Source organism: Littorina saxatilis, linkage group LG7 (assembly GCF_037325665.1).
Source record: "Littorina saxatilis isolate snail1 linkage group LG7, US_GU_Lsax_2.0, whole genome shotgun sequence".
In the NCBI taxonomy this organism is placed as follows: domain Eukaryota; kingdom Metazoa; phylum Mollusca; class Gastropoda; order Littorinimorpha; family Littorinidae; genus Littorina; species Littorina saxatilis.
This window is the reverse complement of record NC_090251.1, coordinates 24,315,679-24,338,449: the sequence shown is the minus strand read 5'-3', so window position 1 is coordinate 24,338,449 and position 22,771 is coordinate 24,315,679. Positions and strand designations below refer to the sequence as shown.

General features: G+C 42.3%; 2 protein-coding genes across 2 annotated transcripts in view; one reads left to right on the top strand and one right to left on the bottom strand.

The window, feature by feature from the left end:
- The window catches only part of LOC138970986 (adenosine deaminase AGSA-like), a 396,962-nt gene that overhangs the window by 99,352 nt on the left and 274,839 nt on the right, over positions 1-22,771 (top strand). The window lies entirely within an intron of this gene.
- On the bottom strand, positions 11,745-18,632 carry LOC138970979 (uncharacterized). Its single transcript, XM_070343563.1, has 5 exons — positions 18,012-18,632; positions 17,417-17,508; positions 15,170-15,405; positions 14,488-14,636; positions 11,745-13,137 (listed from the first exon to the last, which is right to left on the bottom strand). The coding sequence occupies exons 1-3, from the start codon at positions 18,190-18,192 to the stop codon at positions 15,229-15,231; spliced, it is 450 nt and encodes a 149-aa protein (XP_070199664.1). The 5' UTR covers positions 18,193-18,632; the 3' UTR covers positions 11,745-13,137; positions 14,488-14,636; positions 15,170-15,228.

Sequence of the window (22,771 nt, the reverse complement as noted above, 5' to 3'; positions counted from 1 at the left end):
AGAGTTTGTAGTCAATGCGAGCTTGAATAGGCAACCAGTGGAGGGTGCGGAGGAGTGGTTTAACGTGATCAGACTTCCTGGCTTTGAGAACAAGTCTAGCTGCTGCATTCTATACTTTCTGAAGCTTGTTAGTGATGTACAAAGGACATTTAGATTAAAGAGCATTACAGTAGTCCAGTTTAGACAGGACAAAGGCACACATTAGCGTTCTTGTAGCATCAAGAGTTAGGAATTTGCGAATTAAACTGATACGGCGGTGTAAGAAAGAACAAGTGCAAGACTGGTAAAGAACAACAATACGTGTGCGCAGCCCTACTTATATAGTTAATGGACATACGAGAATATTCGGAAAACATCAACACTAATCTGGTTAGATCTACACAGTTCCGTCTGTCCGATGAGCGTCTACGCTTACGTCATGAGTGACTGCGCACTAAATCAAAGTAAGTTCCATAATGTTCTTTATCCTACATACGTGAGAGAGATACCCGTGAGATAAAAATCGTTCAAATCACACGTGTGTATATCATGTAAATGAGGTCAACCGGAAGGTCATGCTATGTAAATTAGTAATTGCATATTCATGAAGAACTACTTTTGCAACAAAATGGCAACTGCCACGAAACCGATTTGTCAACACTGACAGAATTTTTGAGTGATGAGCTGTTCGAAGACATGTTTGGCGATGACGCGAATGACGAAGTCGATGAAGAAAAAAGCGAGTCATCCATGATTTATGATTTTTCTCCAATAGACTCATTCGTTCAGACAAACAAGAACAAGAACACTCTCCGAAAAACGGTTTACGATATACGTCGCCTATCGACGTTTATGGCGAAACACGGGGACAAAAGAAACATTAGCACCATCCAACCACAAAAATTATGCAAAATTCTCTGCTCTCTTTTCATGAGTTTGAAAAAACTGGATGGCAAAGAGTATGAACCATCCCCACGCTGAGGGGCCTTCTCAGCAGCATCCATCGACAGTTGACGTCTAAAAAGTACTGTGCACTTGTAACTGAGAGAAGTCGTGAAGACAAAGCAGAAGATTGTTAAACAGGAAGGTTGTGGCAACTTACCTAACAGGGCTCAACCGCTGAAAGATGAAGATGTTGACAAGCTGTGGCAGACAAAACAGCTCCGAGTCGCAGATCCAGAAGCAATCCTGAATACTCTGTGGTGGCAAAACACAGTCAACTTTGGTCTGCGCAGCGTGACACCTCACAGGCACATGCAGTGAGGAGACGTGTCCTTGCATGAAGACAGTAATGGCAGAGAATATCTCCAATTTTGCGAAAGACAATCCACAACCAAAGCCAGGGCGACATGTGAAGAAAAGCTGGGATCATCAACCCGAGGTAGATTTACACCAACCACTCTGCACGCCAGTTCCTAGTGCAGAAACTTTCCGAGAATAACGTTCCTCCGACCAAAATAATGCAGCTATCTGGGCACAACAACGATAAGCAGCATTTCCCAAGAGGAACACCGTGGCTTCAGTCTGATGCTAAACGGCACTGCACCGGTCTCGGAGCTGTCGCCAGTGTCGGCAGACGACACATTGGATTCGCACGGCCACTTCAACTCCAGCCGTCTCCACTGCCACTGCCACAATCACATCCCAGCAAACGCTAACAACACTGTTTGCAAGGCCTGTGCACGTTGGTACCATCAACATCAACCAATATTTGTCCAGTCACCAAACCGAGAAGTGACCATCTGAAAGCTGTCGACTCGCCTGGCTCCGACTTGACTGTCATCCTATCGCGGAAGGATATGCTTTGCTGTTGTTGTTCCTTTTGGTTTCTTTTATCCTGTGGCCACTGCTTTTCTTTTTATCTGGTATATTTTGAAGTGACCATCATTTCGTTGTTCGAATTTATTTTTGTTTGTTTGTTTGTTTATTTGTTGCTTAACGTCCAGCCGACTACGCAGAGCCATATCAGGACGAGGAAGGGGGGGATGAAGGGGGCCACTTGTCAAGCGATTCCTGTTTACAAATGCACTAACCCATTACTTGTGTCCCAGCAGGCTTTAGTAAAACTAAATTAATACCTACTGGAAGATTACCAGTTTCCAGTATGTTAAAATAGGCTTAACCTATCTACTGCTGGACTTACATCAGAACACAAACAGATTAAACTATACATGAATCGCGAGACAAGCGGCAAGAGAAGAGATTTTTGGAAAAAATACAGGTGAATGAGCAAGAAGGCAGAAAAAAAGAAAAGAATTCATGAAGAAAAAGAGAGCATGACAGGAAAGAGGAACCAAAAATCTACCTAACAGCAAACTAGAAAGCTCCTGCGGTTCCAAAAACAGGAGGGGCTTTTAATTTCATAACCGCAGTGCCCCACTGCGGGATCGAATTTATTTAATCAATGTTCAATATTAAACTTAACAGTGTTAACAAAGGCGAACTACTTTGTCCTAGTTTGAGAGTGTGTGTCATGGCGGAGGAATGAATGTCAAATTGAGTAAAGTGGTTTGAAGTTCCAAAGCGGGTTGATCCAAAGGCATCGCTGTCGGTGACTTTTAGTTAGATCTGGCACAGAAGTATATAATGTAGGATAAACAGAATACTACATGGCTTGCTGTGTCGTACCAGATTTACACTCGTTGCTTTTTCAAATAGTGAACAGCTCGCTTTCGCTCGCAGTTCACTATTTAAAAAAACAACTCGTGTAAATCTGGTACGACACAGCAAGCCATGTAGTATTCTCTATTTATCCTTCCATTCGATTCCAGTGGTATCTAGCGATCTCCACAACACCTTCCCACCTAAACTGATGCTACTCCTCAAGCATCAACAGCAAAGTCTCTCTGTGGGTTTGCGTGTTCTCTTTGACTGTCTTGGATTGTCTGGTCCATACTCTGGAACGGATGGAGTACCTTTGGGTTTGGTCTGTCTCCGAGTTTGTGGCACAGTTTCCAAGATCTCCATGGGGTGATCTGTTACAAGTTCAGAAACAGTGTCCACTTCCTCACCAGGTTCATTGTCTTCCTCAGTGGTGTAGCGTGGCTGTAGCTGTTCCCAGTGTCGTCTCCATACTGGACCATGGGGAATGACCATGACGTTGAAGCAGCGAGTACCCAGAGACTTCTTGACGACTGCTGGTACCCATCGGGGTTGTTTGTCTCGGCGAGGTCCATTGTACAGAGCATCCGGCCTTGTACTGTCTGGTTACCTTGACGACAGCTTTCGAGTCTGGAGTCATCTGAGACTTGGATGCCTCCTTGGATTGCTTGCCCTGAGCGATGTGGGCTGGCGAGGGCAGCAGAGTGTCGATCCTTGTCTGTAACTGCCTGGAATTCAAGAGTTCACTCGGGGAGAAACCACAGGATGTCGGCGTTCTCCGATACTGGATCAAGAACTCTTGAAGAGCACGCTTCGGTGGCAAAGAAGATTTTCTCAGTGCTTGTTTGAATGTCTGCACCAAACGTTCGGCGGCTCCATTGGTAGCAGGATGATATGGTGCCCCTGTCCGGTGCGTGATCCCCTGTTCCTTGCACCAGCTTTGAAATTCTTCAGAAGTGAAGGTCGGCGCGTTGTCAGTGACAAGTGTGTGAGGCAATCCAAAATGAGCAAAATCTTCTTCCAGCAGGTCTAGAGTGGCTCTAGAGGACGTGGATGACGTAGGATAAATAATAATAATAATAATAATAATGCAAACTTTTATAGCGCTATTCTAGAAAAATGTCTACTCTTAGCGCTTTACAATACATACATCGACCAAGCATACTATACACGCACAGGCAAAGAAACCGACCAAACATAACCAACAAACTATACATGCACAGGCAAAGAAAGCGACCAAACATACAATACACGCACAGGCAAGATAACGACCAAACATAAACAAACATACTATGACCAAACATAACCAACATACTATACGCGCGCAGGCAAAGAGAACAATCAGCACATGTAATAATTACTGACAACTAATAATGCAGGCATACAATGACAGTCCAATACACAGCCTAAGCACAAGAACCACAGTAGGCTTCTATATAAAAACGTGTCAACGGTACTATTTACACACACACAAACAGTGCTGACACAAAGCGCAGAAAATATATATACACGTTATTTTAGGCACTAGGTAGGGGGTGAGGTGGGGCGGGATGGGTTGGGTGGGAAGATGCTGGGGGGGAAATCACTTGCGCTGAAAGAGGTGTGTTTTGAGATTTGTCTTGAATGTAGTGAGAGAATCTGTGTGTCTGAGAGGCAGTGGTAATCTATTCCAGGTCACAGGGGCTTGATAGGCGAAGGACCTCTCGCCACATGTCTTTGTGTGCACTGTGGGGAGTCGGAAGAGTCGAGTGTCGGCGGCGGAGCGAAGCTGACGAGAAGGGGTGTAGAGATTGAGGAGTTCTGACAAGTATTCTGGGGCAGAACCAGAAACGACGGCAAAAGAAAGAGAGGAGAGTTTGTATTCGATCCTTTTAGTGATTGGCAGCCAGTGTAGAGAGTGAAGAAGGGGTGTGACGTGTTCATACTTGGAAGATTTGAAGACCAGGCGGGCAGCGTTATTTTGGATCCTTTGAAGTCTATCTAAAAGGTACTTAGGGAGACCGGCCAGAAGAGAATTGCAATAATCTATCTTTGAGAGGACTAAAGAACACACTAACGTTTTGGTTGCATCAGCGGTGAGGTAGTGACGGACTGAACTAATCTTGCGCAGCTCTAGATAGGCGGACTTGCAGATGTTAGAGATGTGTTTTTGGAAAGAGAGAGTTGGATCGAGAGTGACGCCAAGGCTGCGGACAGACGGAGAGAAAGAGATACTTGGAGTTTGCATCCGTGATCACTAGCCAGTCTCTACCCATGAAGTTGATTGCATGGTCCAGGTGTAAGCGGCTCCACAGCTTTTCTGGTAGCATCCATGGGTGAACTGGAGGCTTGGATGGCTTGTTCTGATGTTCACCGCACGAGTCACATCGTCAAGTAGCCATCTCAATAGCAGCATCGATACCGGGCCAGTAAACAGCAGTTCTTGCCAACTGTTTCATGCGTTCCATGCCGAAGTGTCCGAGATGCAGCAGATCAAGGATCTTGGACTGCAGGCTCTGTGGAATCACCACTCTCGATCCATGGACGAGGCATCCGTGGCAGATACTGAGAGAGTCCGACAACTTCCGGAACTTGTTGACATCTTCATTGATCTCAGCGTTCTTTGGTGGCCAGCCTTCACGGACGTAGCGCATCACAGTAGATATCACTGGATCTTTTCCCTGACTCTTGACGGAGGATGACTTGAAGACTGAGAACCTTGATGGCACACACCATGTCCATGTCTTCACCACTTTCCTCCCTGTCGAAGTCGATGTCATCTCCGTATGGCAAGCGACTAAGGGCATCTGCATTGCCATGATCCGCTGTTTTCCGGTACTCGATGGTGTAGTTAAACTGGTTCAGCCACAGGGCCCACCGAGCTAGTCTGTTAGCTGCGAGCAGTGGAGTCCCTTTCTTCGGTCCGAACAGTGATGTCAGCGGCTTATGATCTGTCACCAGTATGAACTGACGTCCGTAGAGATACTGGTAGAACTTCCGCAAGCCAAAGATGATGGCCAGGGCTTCCTTGTGGATTTGGCTGTAGTTCCTTTCTGCAGCCGTGAGAGTCTTGGACACGTTGGCAATTGGGCGCTCGCTTCCATCTGGATAGCGATGAAATAGGACTGCTCCAATTCCAACGTTGGACGCGTCACAAGCTAGTCCCAAAGTCTTGTTTGGATCGAAGTGTACCAGAACTTGATCCGAGGAAAGCACATTTTTCAACTGTTCAAATGCTGCCTGTTCCTCATCTCCCCACTTCCAGGGGTTCGCCTTCTTCGTAAGGCGGTAGAGCGGCTCTGCCATGCTGGCCAGGTTAGGGATGAACTTCCCGTAAAACTGAACTGAGCCCAAGAAAGACTTCAAGCTTGAGACCGTCCGTAGGGGCTGGCATTTTAAAAACTGCCTCGACCTTCGATCCTTTGGAGATCCCTTCGGTCGATAAGGTATGTCCAAGGTATTCCACACTGACTTGTGCGAACTTGCACTTTTCTGTTTTCACGACGACATCTGAGTCCTTTGTCGTTCAGACGAGTGAGCAAACGTTCCAGGTTGCTCAGGTGGTCGTTGGCGTCCTTCCCGCTGATGAGTATATCATCTTGGAAGACGGCAACACCAGGTAGATCACAGGTCAGGTTTTCCATGATCTCTTGAAAGTAACCAGGTGCTGACTTTATCCCGAAAGGAAGTCGTTGCTGCAGGAGTACCCCACGGTGAGTGCTGAGGGCTAGCCTGCGTTGACTCTCTGGTGCCAGCTTGATCTGGTTGTAGGCATCAGCAAGATCGATCTTGGTGTATCCGAATCCACCTCCTAGCTTCTGCATCAGTTCCTCTGGGAGTGGCATTGGATGACGGTGATCTTCAAGCTGATCATTGATGCCCACTGAGTAGTCACCACAGATCCGTAGCTTGGGCTTCAGGGTGCCCGAGGTTTGTGCCTTACGAATTGGTACCACTGGCGTTCCGTATTCGTTGAACTGGACTGGCTTCCAGACTCCTTTGGCGATGCCTTCTTCGTAGCCTTTGGCGAGGTCATCACGAAGAGCAAAAGGTACCGGACGTGCCGAACGAAAAACCGGCTTCGCATCAGACTTGAACTTTACGTCCAGTTCGAAGTCCTTGAGACATCCCAATTTTTGTTTGAAGAGGTTTGGGAATTTATCAGACAGTCTGTGACAATCTCGTTGCAGGGCAGCATAAGGCGCGTTGGAGGTCGCTGGATGCGTAGGTTTTGCACCCTCACTCTTAGCGTGACTCTCTATGCTCCTCAGTCCTAGAGCATTGTCCACAGAAATTCCCAGAGTCTGGATTGCGTTGCGTCCTAGCAGATTCAGATGAGGGATCTTGGTGACGATGTACGGAATTGAGCTTTGCTTACCAGTCACTGGATCCTTGGTTTGGCCCATGAAAGTTCCCAGCACGGGCAGGTCGTGCTTGCTGGCAGACTCGTAACGATGTGTGACGTCATCCAGCTTCGGTTTTCCTAGTTGTCTCCAGACCGGAAGAGAAACAAAATTTCCCGTAGTTGCGGTGTCCAGTTCCATGGTGAACTGTCGGTCCTGGATTGTTATGGGTACATCCAACCTAGGAGTATCTTGGGGAACTTCACCGAGGATCGCGTTGACAAGCTCTGCTTTCGTGACTCTCTTCACGGAAGCCTGGGAATGTCGTTCCCGATTCTGATGTTGCTTTTTTCTACAGACAGCTTCCAAATGTCCTGTGACGTCACAGTATCGGCATTTGGCTTCTTTGTAGAGGCAGTCTGTTGCTTTGTGGGCTTTTCCACATCGGTAGCACTTCCTGTCTGTGGAATTAGACTGCTTGTGGTTCTTTCGTGGACCCGTAGTCTTGTTCTGGTGGACCTTGTTGACTGGCATGGTCTTGGAACCGTAGACAGTTTCCTTGGCAACCTTAGCTGCGTCTTCAGTCTCAATCGCGACTTGGACAGCACGTGCGAAATCCAGCTCTGTGTCCTTGATCTTGAATAGAGCCTTTCAGACAGCCTCACTGTTGACAGAACATATGAATCTCTGTCTCAGAGCTTCGTCTTGTGGGTTTTTGATCGAAGGAAAGTCACAGGTAGCGGCGTCTTGGCGTATGCGCGCTGCTAACTCCTGGAGAGTTTCGCCTGGCCTCCGTTTCATGTCACTCCAGAACTTGAAACGTTCTCGCACTATGAAGAGTTTCGGGTCGAACTGTTCTTTCATGAATTTGACAATTTCGTCCATTGTCAAACTGTTGATGTCCTTGAGCGGGTTTTGCTGAGTAGTCAGATTTGCCAGTTGTTTGTAGATCGTAGCAGTCTGATTCGTCAAGAAAACTTGAGCCTTGCGCTGCTCCGGCACGGAGTTGGTGACCACAAACGTGCAAAATCTTGACCAGTAGTCAGGCCACAGTTCCGATGTTGCATCAAACGCAACAAAAGATGGGATTGCAGCTGCCTGTGTAGTAATGGGAAAACGTAGATTCGAAGCACTCGGATCGTTGTAGCTTTCCTCCCTGGCAGAAGCTGCGGCACCACTGAACACTTTCATCATCATCTCCATCTGGTGCATGTGTTGCTCCATATCTTCCTTGTGCTGGCGTTGCTGTTGCTCCAACTCCTCCCTTAGAAGCGTTATCAGCTGCTCTGTTTTCGTCATTTTGCAGTAATAAGTCACTCCGAATAGACAAGGGAAATAACTGTCGGCGACGCCAGTTGTCGTGTTTTTCCTTTCGCCACTCTCAGTCGCAAAGGAGACACAACGAGTTGTGTAGGTTCTGTAGATTTATTAACAGCTGGAACAACGGTGACAATATCTCTCAGCACAGTGTAAGAAAGAACAAGTGCAAGACTGGTAAAGAACAACAATACGTGTGCGCAGCCCTACTAATATAGTTAATGGACATACGAGAATAATCGGGAAACATCGACACTAATCTGGTTAGATCTACACAGTTCCGTCTGTCCGATGAGCGTCTACGCTTACGTCATGAGTGACTGCGCACTAAATCAAAGTAAGTTCCATAATGTTCTTTATCCTTTCATTCGATTCCAGTGGTATCTAGCGATCTCCACAACAGGATGTGTGTGTGCATGTGTGTGTGTGTGTGTTTGTGAGTATGTGTTTTGTGTGTGTGTGTGTGTGTGTGTGTGTGTGAGTGTGTGTGTGTGTGTGTGTGTGTGTGTGTGTGTGTGTGTGTGTGTGTGTGTGCGTGTGTGTTTGTCTGTATGTGTGTGTGTGTGTGGGGGGGTATGTGTGTACAATCATGAATATCATTAATATAATTGAAAAATCAATGTGAGCCTCAAATCAATCAACAGATCAATGCACATCCAAACTTGAATACTATATATCACACCATTACATATCAAAACAATCACGTTCAATGTCACTGTTTGTTATAAAATATATTTAAAAAAACAGTTGCTCAATAACCACAAACAGTTATCAATTACAAAACTAAACAAGTCGCGTAAGGCAAAATTACAACATTTAGTCAATCATTCTGTCGAACCCAGAGAATGAAACTGAACGCACTGCATTTTTTTCACCAAGACAAAACAGCTTCGTCAATCCCTGCGGCAAGGAAGTCGCCACTTTTACCGTGCAACACGAAGTGAAACTGACAGCTAAATAGCGTATTGCGGTAAGCAGGAAAAGTGCGCTTTTCTGTATTCTTTTTAATTTGTTTTGAATACAAAATATGATATCTATACTGTACGGCAAAAGCTAGGAACCGCCCTTGAAAAAACCAGCTGACTTCATCTGTGCCAAACTCCTTGTTCCTAAGTTTATAAAACCAAATGGCTGTCATGCCGTACACACCAGTGGGTGAGCAATGCTGTGTTAGCAGGAAACTTGCTCGGGGTCCACGGAGGCCTGGCTAGGGCACGAGACAGAAACTGCCAAACTGCAAAAAGTGGACCATTTTTACGCTAGCGCGTGGGCAAGCCTGAGCGGGAAAGATGAAAAATTCGTTATGCACGTGCAGGGGGGATGTGTTGAGAGTGAACTGTTGTCACCAGTTAGGCTTTATAGCCCCGCGATTTTCCGCCAGCCACCATATTCTCACTATGCCCCCCAGACGAAAGGTGACCACCTTCAACAAAGCCCAGGAGAGAAAGGGGGAATGTACGTTCAGGCTCACCGATTCCGACAGACCCTAAATATTAACCAAAAATAGGCTTCTGGACTAAACTTTTACTAAAATGAAACATGCGACAAAATCAGAAAAATACTGCATAAATCCATACAAAAAAATACAGTAAAGTAAGGTTGTTTTGAACCAATTCCGGGTCTGTCGGAATCAGTAACCCTGAACGTACATTTCCCCTTTCTCTTATACAACATTCTTAAGCTCCTCATGTACCAGAAACAAGCCAGCTCCGAAATTCTCAAGAATCCTAGGATTCTAAAAATAGTACCGTTCACGCGTGAACGGTAGGTCTTGCTGGTAAACCGGCGGCTTGGGTCACTCTGTTTCAACGCTTCGCTTCACTACGCTTCAATATTTAGGCTGCCTTTTCAGGCGGCCACCGAGTGCACTTTATGCAAATGACTTGTTTATTGAATTAAGCTTTGACAAGTGTACTTGGTGGCTGCTTTGAAACTCAACAAAGCCTACTCCCCTTTCACAAACACTTCCCTAACGCAAGCAACGTCCTCTTCCCCGCTGCAGTCAAAACAAAGCTGTCATAGCGGGTTTTCCCGATTGACAAAAATTCTTATTACACACTCAGACTATTTGGAGCCGCGTTTGTCCTCCAGTGCCCAATTGCATAAGAATATTCTGGTGATGAATAAACGCGCTTTGTGTCATTAGCATCTAAAGATTTCTTGTTTACAATAGTTGTGTTGATCTGATGAAGCGCGGAACTGATCTTAGGGTTGTCATGGTGAAACACTCGCTTCTGAAACAGTGCTTCCTTGTAGTTATCATGCGATATGCTCGACTTTACAACCTGTTTGCTTACACCCTTTGCTTTTTTAACCACCCCTTTCTCACTTGCAACACTGTACATCTTTGCACGCAATCCAACATACTCCTTAATTATCTTCCCATTCATTTCATCTTTCATCTTTCCAATAACCTTCTTGTTAACATTTGAGTGCAATGGTGATTCTTTAGGGTAGTCGCAAGTGTCATAAAAAGAATCTTTTCCTTTTACTGCAGGACTTTCAGCTTCTAGATCTTTGTAAATGTCATCCGCTGGAATGTCAAGTAAGAATGAATCTGTGTCTGTGTAAAGTACTCTCGATTTGGGATATCTTGGTTTCAAATAATCATACAAAAACTCAAGCATCAACAGTTTTGACAACTCTAGCACAGTAAAGCCTATCACTGGGCGAAAAGTGGCGTTTTGTATCTTACAAAACTACTCAAAATCCCAACAAAACTTCAAGTTTCAATGGGTTTATTACATTTTGGTGTTCACGACAACTCCAGATTTTGATTGGATTTTGTTGAAGTTATCGCAGCGAAATTGCCTGGAATTTCAGCGCGTTTTGCGACGGTCAAAACATCATGTTAAACCATGTTACAGCATGTCTGTAACATGCAAAAATTCCAAGTTTTGATGGCATTAAAGCTTTGGTTTAACGCCAAGTAACATCATGTTATCGTAGACTTAACTTGCAAAACTGCTTGTTTTGGTGGTGTTATAGCTTGCTTGTAATGTGATTAACATCATGTTATCGTAGACTTAACTTGCAAAACTGCTTGTTTTGGTGGTGTTACAGCTTGCTTGTAATGTGATTAACATCATGTTATCGTAGACTTAACTTGCAAAACTGCTTGTTTTGGTGGTGTTACAGCTTGCTTGTAATGTGATTAACATCATGTTATTGCTGGTATAACATGCAAAACCCCATGTTATGTTGGTGTTAAAGCTTGCTCAAATGCCTATTAACTCCATGTTATGTTGGTGTTAAAGCTTGCTCAAATGCCTATTAACACCATTTTAGTTGGTGTAAGGCTTGATTATTAATGTAAAAAAACACCATGTTATGACGTTCACATAATTGTTTTCCACTGGATGGAATTTTGTGGAAAAGAAAGCATGTTGTTTGGGAATTGTGTGCGGGTTTCATGCTTGGATATTGCACTATGCTGACTTGTCACAGGTCAATTTACATTTAACAATATTAGTTTTCAAATGCATCATCCTTCACACATTATGTAAACATCTTTAACATTAACACTTTGGTTGTAAAATGATTGCACTTTATTCAAACAGGAAAAAATCAAGAATGCTGATTCACAATGTACAATAGCAAAGGACTATTTTGAGTGGAGACAGTGTTCATCCACACTATAGATGCCCTGTGAAAACATTGGCCATAGATATATGTGAATTACTTCCCTTGGGTATGAACATTTATGAATGATTAAATGGGTGAAAGAAGGCCACACAAAATGAAAATCAGTAAATAACAAAATCACTTCCCTTGTGAGTAAGAACAGTCATACCATGTTCCAACTTTTTGCTAAAAATTCGCCCACAATGTGACCTTCAAAGTTAAAAAGGGGTAACTGAACTTCATGTTTGGATGTCATGGAGTCATGGAGTCCAACATGAAGAAATGTATAAGAACACAAGAATGTATGAATGACAAAGAACAAATGTTTATTTTTGAATGTTTTATGTATGTTATTATTACGGACACAAAAGCTCAGCAATGCAATTTCTCTTTTAGAGATTAATAAAGTTATTGTATTGTATTGTATTGTATTGTATGTCAGTAAATTTTGAAAGCCCTAGATTCATAAACATCTGAAAACTGCTCAACGTCTTTGCATCACGGCACATTAATAAAAGTAAGAGTTAGTAAGACTGGCCTAACTGCTATGGTGAGGCAGTAATAACTCGTTGATGAAGAATTATTTGAATTCTGAATTTCGAACAAACAAATACAGTGTCCTTCCAAACCTCAGGCCTCCAAGAATAAAAAAATAAGCTGGTCTTAAAAAGGAGGAAATCTGCTTAATATGTAGGTAAATGTACAACAGGTTGTGAACAGAAAATCCAAAAATGTAAGGTCTGAAAAGCGGGGAAGTTTGAAAAGGGGGGAAGGGGGGGACCTAAAATGTGACGATCATAACAACCATAATTTATCTAACAAAGTTCATTCTGAAATCTTCTTCAGCGTTTGATTATGGAGAGACTAAATCATCAGTTCAGATGTGGTCTTAACTCCTTGTCTCCCAGGTACACACAGTCACTATGTACATTGCACATCTGTTATCATTCGGCACATATCCGCATCCTGCTTAGACTGTTAGCTTCAGTCACTTCCTGTAACGTTGATCTAACGCCAGGATTCTAGCCTGTTGATACAGTTTCTACAATTCTGAGTGACCTGCTGCAGCACAGCTGGTCTCGGCTTAAAAAATCTTGGTCAACATAGATGGGGTACAAAGTGTTAAAATAAAGCGTCCTTCCAAAGTTGATGACAGGTCCCCAGAGTATTCACAAAATTATATGGTACTGGAACTGGAAGCCTTGCACGGCGACGAAAAAGATGTCCACGCCTTCATGAAGAAGCATCCTTCACGGCTTCAGCGGAAACAGTCGGCTGGGGATGAGGACAGCACCTATGTAAAAAATATAGACAAGAACAAAAATATATGTCAATGGGAAAACAAAGAAACAAGTAGAGAAGGACCTCCCCACCTTTACACAGTGAAAATGAAAAACACATGTGAATGTACTTATGTTTTAAATCTCCCCCCCCCCCCCCCCATTAAGACCAATTATCCAAGATATTTTTCAGTCCTCAAAGGAGAATTTCACTGTTCTCACGGAACCCTGAAGAAAACTGAGCTGTGCTAATATATTATATAACTGCAAACATCCCTCAAATTCAATATTGCAAGCCACTATACATTCCTCATAAAGGCACTTCATGCTCACGTGTGAAAACTAACATAAGTTTACAAGTGTGTATCTACTTATAATAATAATAATAATAACGGGCATTTATAAAGCGCCTTATCAGAAGTTCAAAGCGCGTGACAACAATACGTGTATAAAAAAATTCATACAATCACTGTCAGATTCAAACAACACATCATGCACATCTCACATCCCCAGACTCTATGCTAAGGCCAAAAAAAAAGAAGTCTGTTTACGGTATCCCGACCGACCCTATTTTTTTGCGCGACCCTAGACTTTTTTTTGGCATTTGGGAAAAAAAGAAAAAAAATCAAAATTTTAAAACAAAGTTTGTTTTTTGGCAAAATAATTTGATGTTTTTTGGAGAAAAGAAAAAATCCCGACCTACCGACCCTATTTTTTGGGCCGATGTTACCGTAAACAGACTATTTTTTGTTTGGCCTAAGGAACTATCCGTAATGTTGTTGGAACAAGTGAGTTTTCAAATTGGACTTAAAAGATGAAATGTATGGAGAGTGACGTAATAGAAAGGGGAGTGAATTCCATAACTGAGGGCCATGATATGAAAACGTGCGGAAGCCATGAGCCTTGCGTTTAAAGCAACCTTGACGGAGAAGTCGAGCATCAGCAGAAGAATGAAGGGTGCGAGAGGGAGTGTAGAGGGAGACCAGTTCCGAAAGATAGGCAGGTGCCGATTCAGAGATGATCTTGTAGCAGAAGCAGGCAGCTTTATACCTAATACGTTGAGACACAGGAAGCCAGTGAAGTTCTTTCATGAGAGGAGTGCTGCAGAGTGTTGTACTTTTTGCAAGGGTTGGAGAGTGGAGTCAGGGCAGCCTATGAGAAGGGATTTGCTGTAATCTAATCTACACAGAATGCAGGATGTAACGAGAGTTTTAGTGGCATCAACAGTCAGAAATGTTCTTGTGGAACCTATTCTTCTAGTTCTAATGTAGTACCTGTTTGTAGTGAACTCACCAGCAGGAGTATTGCATACATAATTACGCATTACTGAATTAAAGTAACTATTTTCAAAGCTTCTCGCTTACCTTGGAATAGTGTCAAGCAGCTTATGTTGTGTCTAGATCAGCAATCAGATCTTCACACTCAGCCTGCACTTGCTGAAAACTGGACATGCCTGTATCTCAATCAAGCTGTTGAGCATGGTTCCGTTGTCTCCGCAACAAGTCAGGTCCAACTGAAATAAAAGCATATTGTTAGCTGATAAATGATTTGATCAAGCAAAACCATGCGGTATTTTTTTAATAAAATATTTTGTATACCCCGCTAATGCAAAAATAATGTACTTATTTACTATTAGCATTAATTTTAGCTGGTCATTCAAACCAGAGCTTGTTCTAGAACTCCACAAGAACAACCATGGCAGTTGGCAATGGCACTGGCAGAATACAGATCAAAACAATATTAGTATTAGCCTCACCAAGGGTTGACTTCCCATCAAAATGAATGACGGACTGAATCAAACTTCAGAGACATTACAATTTTTCACAACGATTTTTTCAGCAAACAGCCATGTTTACCTGTACAAATGTATCAGTGATATCACTATGAGTATGACAGTATGACAGTGTGGTAAGCTTTCCGACGATTCGTTCAGTATAGTCTTTCTATGTAAGTAGTGGTCCAGTGAACGATACCTTCCGCCTGTGGTTCGAGACAGAGATTAAGTTGAAACTTAATTCGAGAAGCCAAACACTGACGAATACTTACGTATTTTGAGCAAAACCCACGCACGTCGACCACAAGTTGATGTCTGCTGGAGTACGTAATCATAACGTAGAGGACAACAGTTTCACTTGGCTGGCTTCGGTTATTCCCACCTGTATCTGTTCCTTGCTGTTCTCCAAGAGACACCATGGTGCAGCAAGCTGAAGGGTGTCCTGTCGTATTTCCTCGAAGTTGTAGTAGGTAACCAGGTCAGGAGCAGGAGGTGGGGGGCGACTGACCTGCAGCAGAATTCAAATCAATTAGTCAAGTCACTATGACATATCTTTATTGTTATCGCCACACGACGGGCGCTGTGGCGGGGTGGTAAGACGTCGGCCTCGTAATCGGAAGGTCGAGGGTTCGAATCCCGGCCGCGGCCGCCTGGTGGGTTAAGAGTGGAGATTTTTCCGATCTCCCAGGTCAACTTGTGTGCAGACCCGCTAGTGACTTATCCCCCTTCGTGTGTACAGTAGTCCCTTCCATTTCCGGCCCTTTCGTGGGCGTGAACCTACCCGGAGCGGCCAGCTTTCCCATGACTAATGAGTTTTCCTTCTATAATTGACTCTTAATGGCCGTTAACCTGTCTGACGCGGTCAACGGTCACTGATTTTTGCATTGAGGTGCCCCTCTTACTCGACAGGAGCGGCCACTTAACGGCCACTTGTCACTTTCGCGGGCGAGCGCCTGTGTTGTGTGTGTGTGTGTGTGTGTGTGTGTGTGTGTGTGTGTTGTGTGCACAGACGGCACAGCACGAGCAGACGACATGAATACTTACGCATGCGCAAACTGTAAATACAGACATGCGCATACATGTACATTTACGGCAGTCACTTCCGGATCGATCACAGCTGATGTGAGTTTGAAACACTTGTTTATCTGACACTCAAATACATATATAATAATCCAAACAACACACATAGAAACATACGAAACAATAGCTTAGCCAGGACGATCGAGTTAAACACGCAAATAATTAAGATGTATAAACGAAAGCAAAACTAACAGAGACAATGAATCGGCGGCTCGTGGATGATCGCTTTCTTTTCTTCATGAAAACTTGATCGTGTTTTGGGGGGTTTTTTGGAGGAGGAGGGGGCCTGTAATGAACGGCCACCTGATATTTGCGGTCACCTTTGCAATGACTAATGGGTGACCGGATATGGCAGGTACTACTGTACACGCAACCACAAGACCAAGTGCGCACGGAAAAGATCCTGTAATCCATGTCAGAGTTCGGTGGGTTATGGAAACACGAAAATACCCAGCATGCTTCCTCCGAAAGCGGCGTGTGGCTGCCTAAATGGCGGGGTAAAAACGGTCATACACGTAAAAACACGAGTGTACATGGGAGTTTCAGCCCACGAACGCAGAAGAAGAAGTTATCGCCACACCAACCCTAAATTTGTCCTACCATACTGTATTTGTTATCCGAGAGAGAAAAAATCCATGTTGCAGACTCAACTGGAAAAATTCCCTTCTCCATCATCTATCAATCAATGATGAGGCTTATATCGCGCATATTCCGTGGGTACAGTTCTAGGCGCTGTGCAGTGATGCCGTGTGAGATGAAATTTTATACGGCCAGTAGATTGCAGCCATGTCGGCGCATATTTACCTTTCACGGCCTTATTCCAAGTCACACGGGTATGGTAGACAATTATTAATTGTGCCTAAGCAATTTTGCCAGGAAAGACCCTTTTGTCAATCGTGGGATCTTTAACGTGCACACCCAATGTAGTATACACGGGGGGTGGTTCGGACACCGAAGAGAGTCTGCACACAAAGTTGACTCTGTGAAATAAATTTCCGCCGAACCTGGGATCAAACTCGCGCTGACAGCAGCCAACTGAATACAAATCCAGCGCGCTACCAACTGAGCTATATCCCCGCCCCGGACAGAGCTCACATGATTTCAAACAAATCTTTTTTTAAAGTCACATACTTTGTGCGACAGTGTTAGTTTACTGTAACTGTAATTTATAAATAGCAAATTAAAAAATATCACTTATCAGATAATCAGCTAAATGCCTGGCAGATGACCCTCATTCAAAGTGAGTCGTGGCTAAACCATGAAACTAGAAAAACAGGTTATACCACAATATAAATCTCACACTGACAGCGGACAAAAACTGAGAAAACACCCAGTATACATGTACTGGTACTCACAAAAGAGTTACAAGTAGCATATTATCACTATCAGTATCACTAATAGCATACTATACTGGGCAAATAACAGCAATTTTTACTCACTGGGGGTTTCCTGGCTGGAGTCTTTGGTGTTTCTACTGACTTCTGTAGCACATGGTTGGTTGGCAGACTTCCTGGAATGAGTGCTCGCTTGCCTGTAGGCCCAGCAAAGAAAATGTTCAAAATGCTGAGTCGAAATTATAAGTTAAATTAACTAAACAGACCTATACATTTAGATCTATTGAAATAGAAACAAGAATTAGTAAAACACACTTCTGCAAATATGTCAAGAATGAACAAGACTGACTCAGTGACCGAGTAAAACAACAAAAGAAATCTAAGTTCTAACCCAGAAGTTTACTAGAATATATTCAAAAACACATTATCACAAGAACAAAGAGTGGTTTTTTCCCCATTACCTAATAATTATAGCTCAGAATTACGCCTTTGTCAATGTATGATTCAGAATACGATTGTGTTATTTTTTGTCTGCGAGCTGTAAAAGTACTAGTTACTACAAGTACTAAGCCTCATAGTATCATACTGATTGATTGATACTACAAGAGCTTCGTCACTTGAAGCATTACAAGCAAAACAACACAGCACAGACAATCAGATGAAAGCTTATTTTCGCTATATTACTAGTTTTTTTACGTACCGTATTTGAAGCATGTTTCTTTGAAATGTCGGGAACATAATCCTCGCATTCTTCGGGTTGAAAAGCTTGTCAGCACGGTTGATTTTGTGGAAGAGCAGCTCTCCATTCGGCATCCGCTTTTCCGTTTGGTATACCATGGAAAGTTATAAGCGTTGAAGATCTTAGTGAGCTCACGCTGCATCCAGGCATACAACAATTTGCACCGGGCATCTTGAAATCATGGTTCACTTCCCTGGCATCATCGAAAAATGGCGAAACGGAAGTGACTTTTCCGGAATGCAGCTTTCTTCCGGTTGTCAGCACTTACCGCGAGCGCAGCGAGTTGGCGATTGATCCAGTCAATACACAACTATGCGCCGGCATAGACCACTGATCTAACAAGAAAAATGTTCATTCAAAATTAACAGCGTCGATGCAATGTCCACCAAAGATTTATTTTGGGAAGTGTTAAAGGTTAGGGTCAAAAGTTAATGAATTGCATGTTGTGCTGGATATATATAAATTGTTTATTTCAGTCAATGCTTGCCATAATTGATTAAACAGCCACAAGAAAAAAAAACTTTTTAATTAAAAAATAGAGCTTGTTTGAAACAGGTAGAAAGGAAGAGTTGATATTGCAATATCTGTACGTGGGAATGTGGTGAAAAAGAGTGCTAAAAGTAGTAAGTCAGTCTCAGATCCATTTCAAATATTTATTGCAGAAAAACAAAATACAAATTACAAAAAAACACAGAACCATTACCAGGTGTCATAGGAATGTTTGAAAACAATAGTTTTAATTTTACACTGTAAATACAGGAATCAGAATTAAACACCTCAAACTGATTGGCACATGCATAATGAATCACCTGGAATTGCAACAGGGAGATACTGAAGTAATTGGAAACAAACATCTGAAATTGACAGAGAAACAATTGAAAATATAGTACCAGTTGACATGAGCGTACAATATTTTAATGGAAGTGCAATTTTAGCACGAAGAATCCGCAGGAGGATGCACTAACAATTACATAGTGCCACAAAATGTGTACGGACATTTCACAACCGTGCATTATTAGCACAGAACACATACATGGGGGCGCACAAAACATTATTGTGACAATAATTTACACGAAACATTTCACATAAGTACATTTTTATGCATGGTGCATCTACTACAGGAGGGTGCTCCAACAATGATGCATAGTGCCAACATTTAGCGCAAACTTTTCACAAAAGTGCATTATTACCACAAAGCGCATACAGCGATTATATAGCAGCAAGTTGCACTAAACATTTGAACAAAATGCATTTTGTTCAAATGTTAACAGCACAGCACCAAGTTTTGCATAAGTGCACAACAGCACTGACCATTTCACAAAAGTGCATAACAGCTGTGACAATTTTACAAAAGTGCATTGACCATTTCAGGCAGATGGCTAACATGCAGATTTCGCTTTTGTCTGTCTTTCTTTGAAAAGTAGGCATGTTCAAGATCGATGAAGTCATGAGCAATTGAGTTAGATCACAGAAAAGATTCAAAAACGTCAGATTCAGTTAGATGACAGAAAAGATTCAAAAACGTCAGATTCAGTGTTTTGGGCACTGTTGAACAGGAACATTCTCTCCTGTTCAACAAATGTGGGTTCAATTCAAAAGCAACATTGTCACAGATAGGCTAGTGTTACATTTCTGTAAGTTTCAAAAACATCTTCCATGTGTTGGTTACTGTTGAACAGAGGCATATTTTCCTGTTCAAAAAAGTCTGACACAAATTTTCGTAGTTGTGGGTTAAGGTTCGATCTATACCGTCATTCAAACGAGTCGTAGAACCGTCATTGTCACAGACAGTGTTACATTTCTGTTTTACATTCAAACGAGTCGTAGAAGTAGTAGTACATTTGCGTTTGGTTGTTATATTTAGTCAAGTTTTGACTAAATATTTTAACATCGAGGGGGAATCGAAACGAGGGTCGTGGTGTATGTGCGTGTGTGTGTGTGTGTGTGTGTCTGTGTGTGTGTGTGTAGAGCCATTCAGACTAAACTACTGGACCGATCTTTATGAAATTTGACATGAGAGTTCCTGGGTATGAAATCCCCGAACGTTTTTTTCATTTTTTTGATAAATGTCTTTGATGACGTCATATCCGGCTTTTCGTGAAAGTTGAGGCGGCACTGTCACGCCCTCATTTTTCAACCAAATTGGTTGAAATTTTGGTCAAGTAATCTTCGACGAAGCCCGGACTTCGGTATTGCATTTCAGCTTGGTGGCTTAAAAATTAATTAATGACTTTGGTCATTAAAAATCTGAAAATTGTAAAAAAAAATAAAAATTTATAAAACGATCCAAATTTACGTTTATCTTATTCTCCATCATTTTCTGATTCCAAAAACATATAAATATGTTATATTCGGATTAAAAACAAGCTCTGAAAATTAAATATATAAAAATTATTATCAAAATTAAATTGTCCAAATCAATTTAAAAACACTTTCATCTTATGCCTTGTCGGTTCCTGATTCCAAAAACAGATAGATATGATATGTTTGGATTAAAAACACGCTCAGAAAGTTAAAACAAAGAGAGGTACAGAAAAGCGTGCTATCCTTCTTAGCGCAACTACTACCCCGCTCTTCTTGTCAATTTCACTGCCTTTGCCATGAGCGGTGGACTGACGATGCTACGAGTATACGGTCTTGCTGAAAAATGGCATTGCGTTCAGTTTCATTCTGTGAGTTCGACAGCTACTTGACTAAATATTGTATTTTCGCCTCACGCGACTTGTTATATTTAGTCAAGTTTTGACTAAATATTTTAACATCGAGGGGGAATCGAAACGAGGGTCGTGGTGTATGTGCGTGTGTCTGTCTGTCTGTGTGTGTGTGTGTGTAGAGCGATTCAGACTAAACTACTGGACCGATCTTTATGAAATTTGACATGAGAGTTCCTGGGTATGAAATCCCCGAACGTGTTTTTCATTTTTTTGATAAATGTCTTTGATGACGTCATATCCGGCTTTTCGTGAAAGTTGAGGCGGCACTGTCACGCCCTCATTTTTCAACCAAATTGGTTGAAATTTTGGTCAAGTAATCTTCGACGAAGCCCGGACTTCGGTATTGCATTTAAGCTTGGTGGCTTAAAAATTAATTAATGACTTTGGTCATTAAAAATCGGAAAATTGTAAAAAAAAATAAAAATTTATAAAACGATCCAAATTTACGTTTATCTTATTCTCCATCATTTGCTGATTCCAAAAACATATAAATATGTTATATTCGGATTAAAAACAAGCTCTGAAAATTAAATATATAAAAATTATTATCAAAATTAAATTGTCCAAATCAATTTAAAAACACTTTCATCTTATTCCTTGTCGGTTCCTGATTCCAAAAACATATAGATATAATATGTTTGGATTAAAAACACGCTCAGAAAGTTAAAACAAAGAGAGGTACAGAAAAGCGTGCTATCCTTCTTAGCGCAACTACTACCCCGCTCTTCTTGTCAATTTCACTGCATTTGCCATGAGCGGTGGACTGACGATGCTACGAGTATACGGTCTTGCTGAAAAATGGCAGCTACTTGACTAAATATTGTAGTTTCGCCTTACGCGACTTGTTTTTTCTTTTAGATTCCTGTCACTCATACCAGCAGTATTGATTGAGGTACATAAATCTGTTGATGTACAGGGATGACTTGTTTGTAATGAATCCTTGTTTCCTCCACATTGAGTTTGCATTGCAGTTGGACAGAAATGAACAGGTGTTAATTGATAAACACATTGATAATGGCTTTTGAGAAAATCAATCAATTCTGCAAAGGAATTAACTTGATGACATCAAAACTGCAGCGCCATTTGAAGAATGGTTACCATTTCTGTTTCTTTGATGGGAATCAAACAAATAAAAACTTTGACTATCCAAGTTACCATGAATGGCAATAGTTGACTCTATAGTTTCATTCTGTGAGTTCGACAGCTACTTGACTAAATATTGTATTTTCGCCTTACGCGACTTGTTTTCTTTACCTTTGTTTATTGTGTTTTCGATATTTGTGTTTATTTTTTGCTTGACTTATCTGTTTTATTTTAATGTTTGCTATCCACATCGTGTGATAAATGTTTCTTCTCAGTCTCCGAGTCAGTTTAGTTTCTGCACGCCGCTTTGGTACTCCTTGTTTTTCTAACTGGTGCATGTATTGTGCGCGATTTGCGGATTTATTTGTATTCTTTTCATATGCTGTTGAAGTGTTGTGGGTGTTATTGTCTGTATATGCTATGTTGCGTCTGTGTATGCCTACAAGAATTTGCATTCGCTCTCTGCCAGTACAAGTCCAAACTTTATTGGGTGTAATGTGCCTGTGGTCTGCTGGCAGTCGAGCACAGATAGTTTTCAAACATTCCTCCAGTGAGCCGCGCCGCGCGCTGCGACCTGAGTAAAGCGCTTCTTTGGTCTCTGGCAACGTTGAACTGCGCTGATATGCCCAGCGACGTGCGGACAAAGTGATCGCTGTATTCACCCTCTCTGGATAACTTGCACATGTCAAAACAGTTGCAGAAACACAAATCTCAAAACTGTTAGGCTTTTTCTCTTTTTTTCACTTTTGGCAGCGTTCACTCTAAATGTGCTGCCTAAAACGGACTCGTTTCTGTCCACAGCCAAAGCTTTCACACGTGGGCAAAAATTGCTATGACAGCTAAGACCGCATTTGTTACATTTTAGCAGTGTTGACCCCAAGTTTCTACTTCAAACAAAAAATCAATAGCAAAATCTCAAAGTAT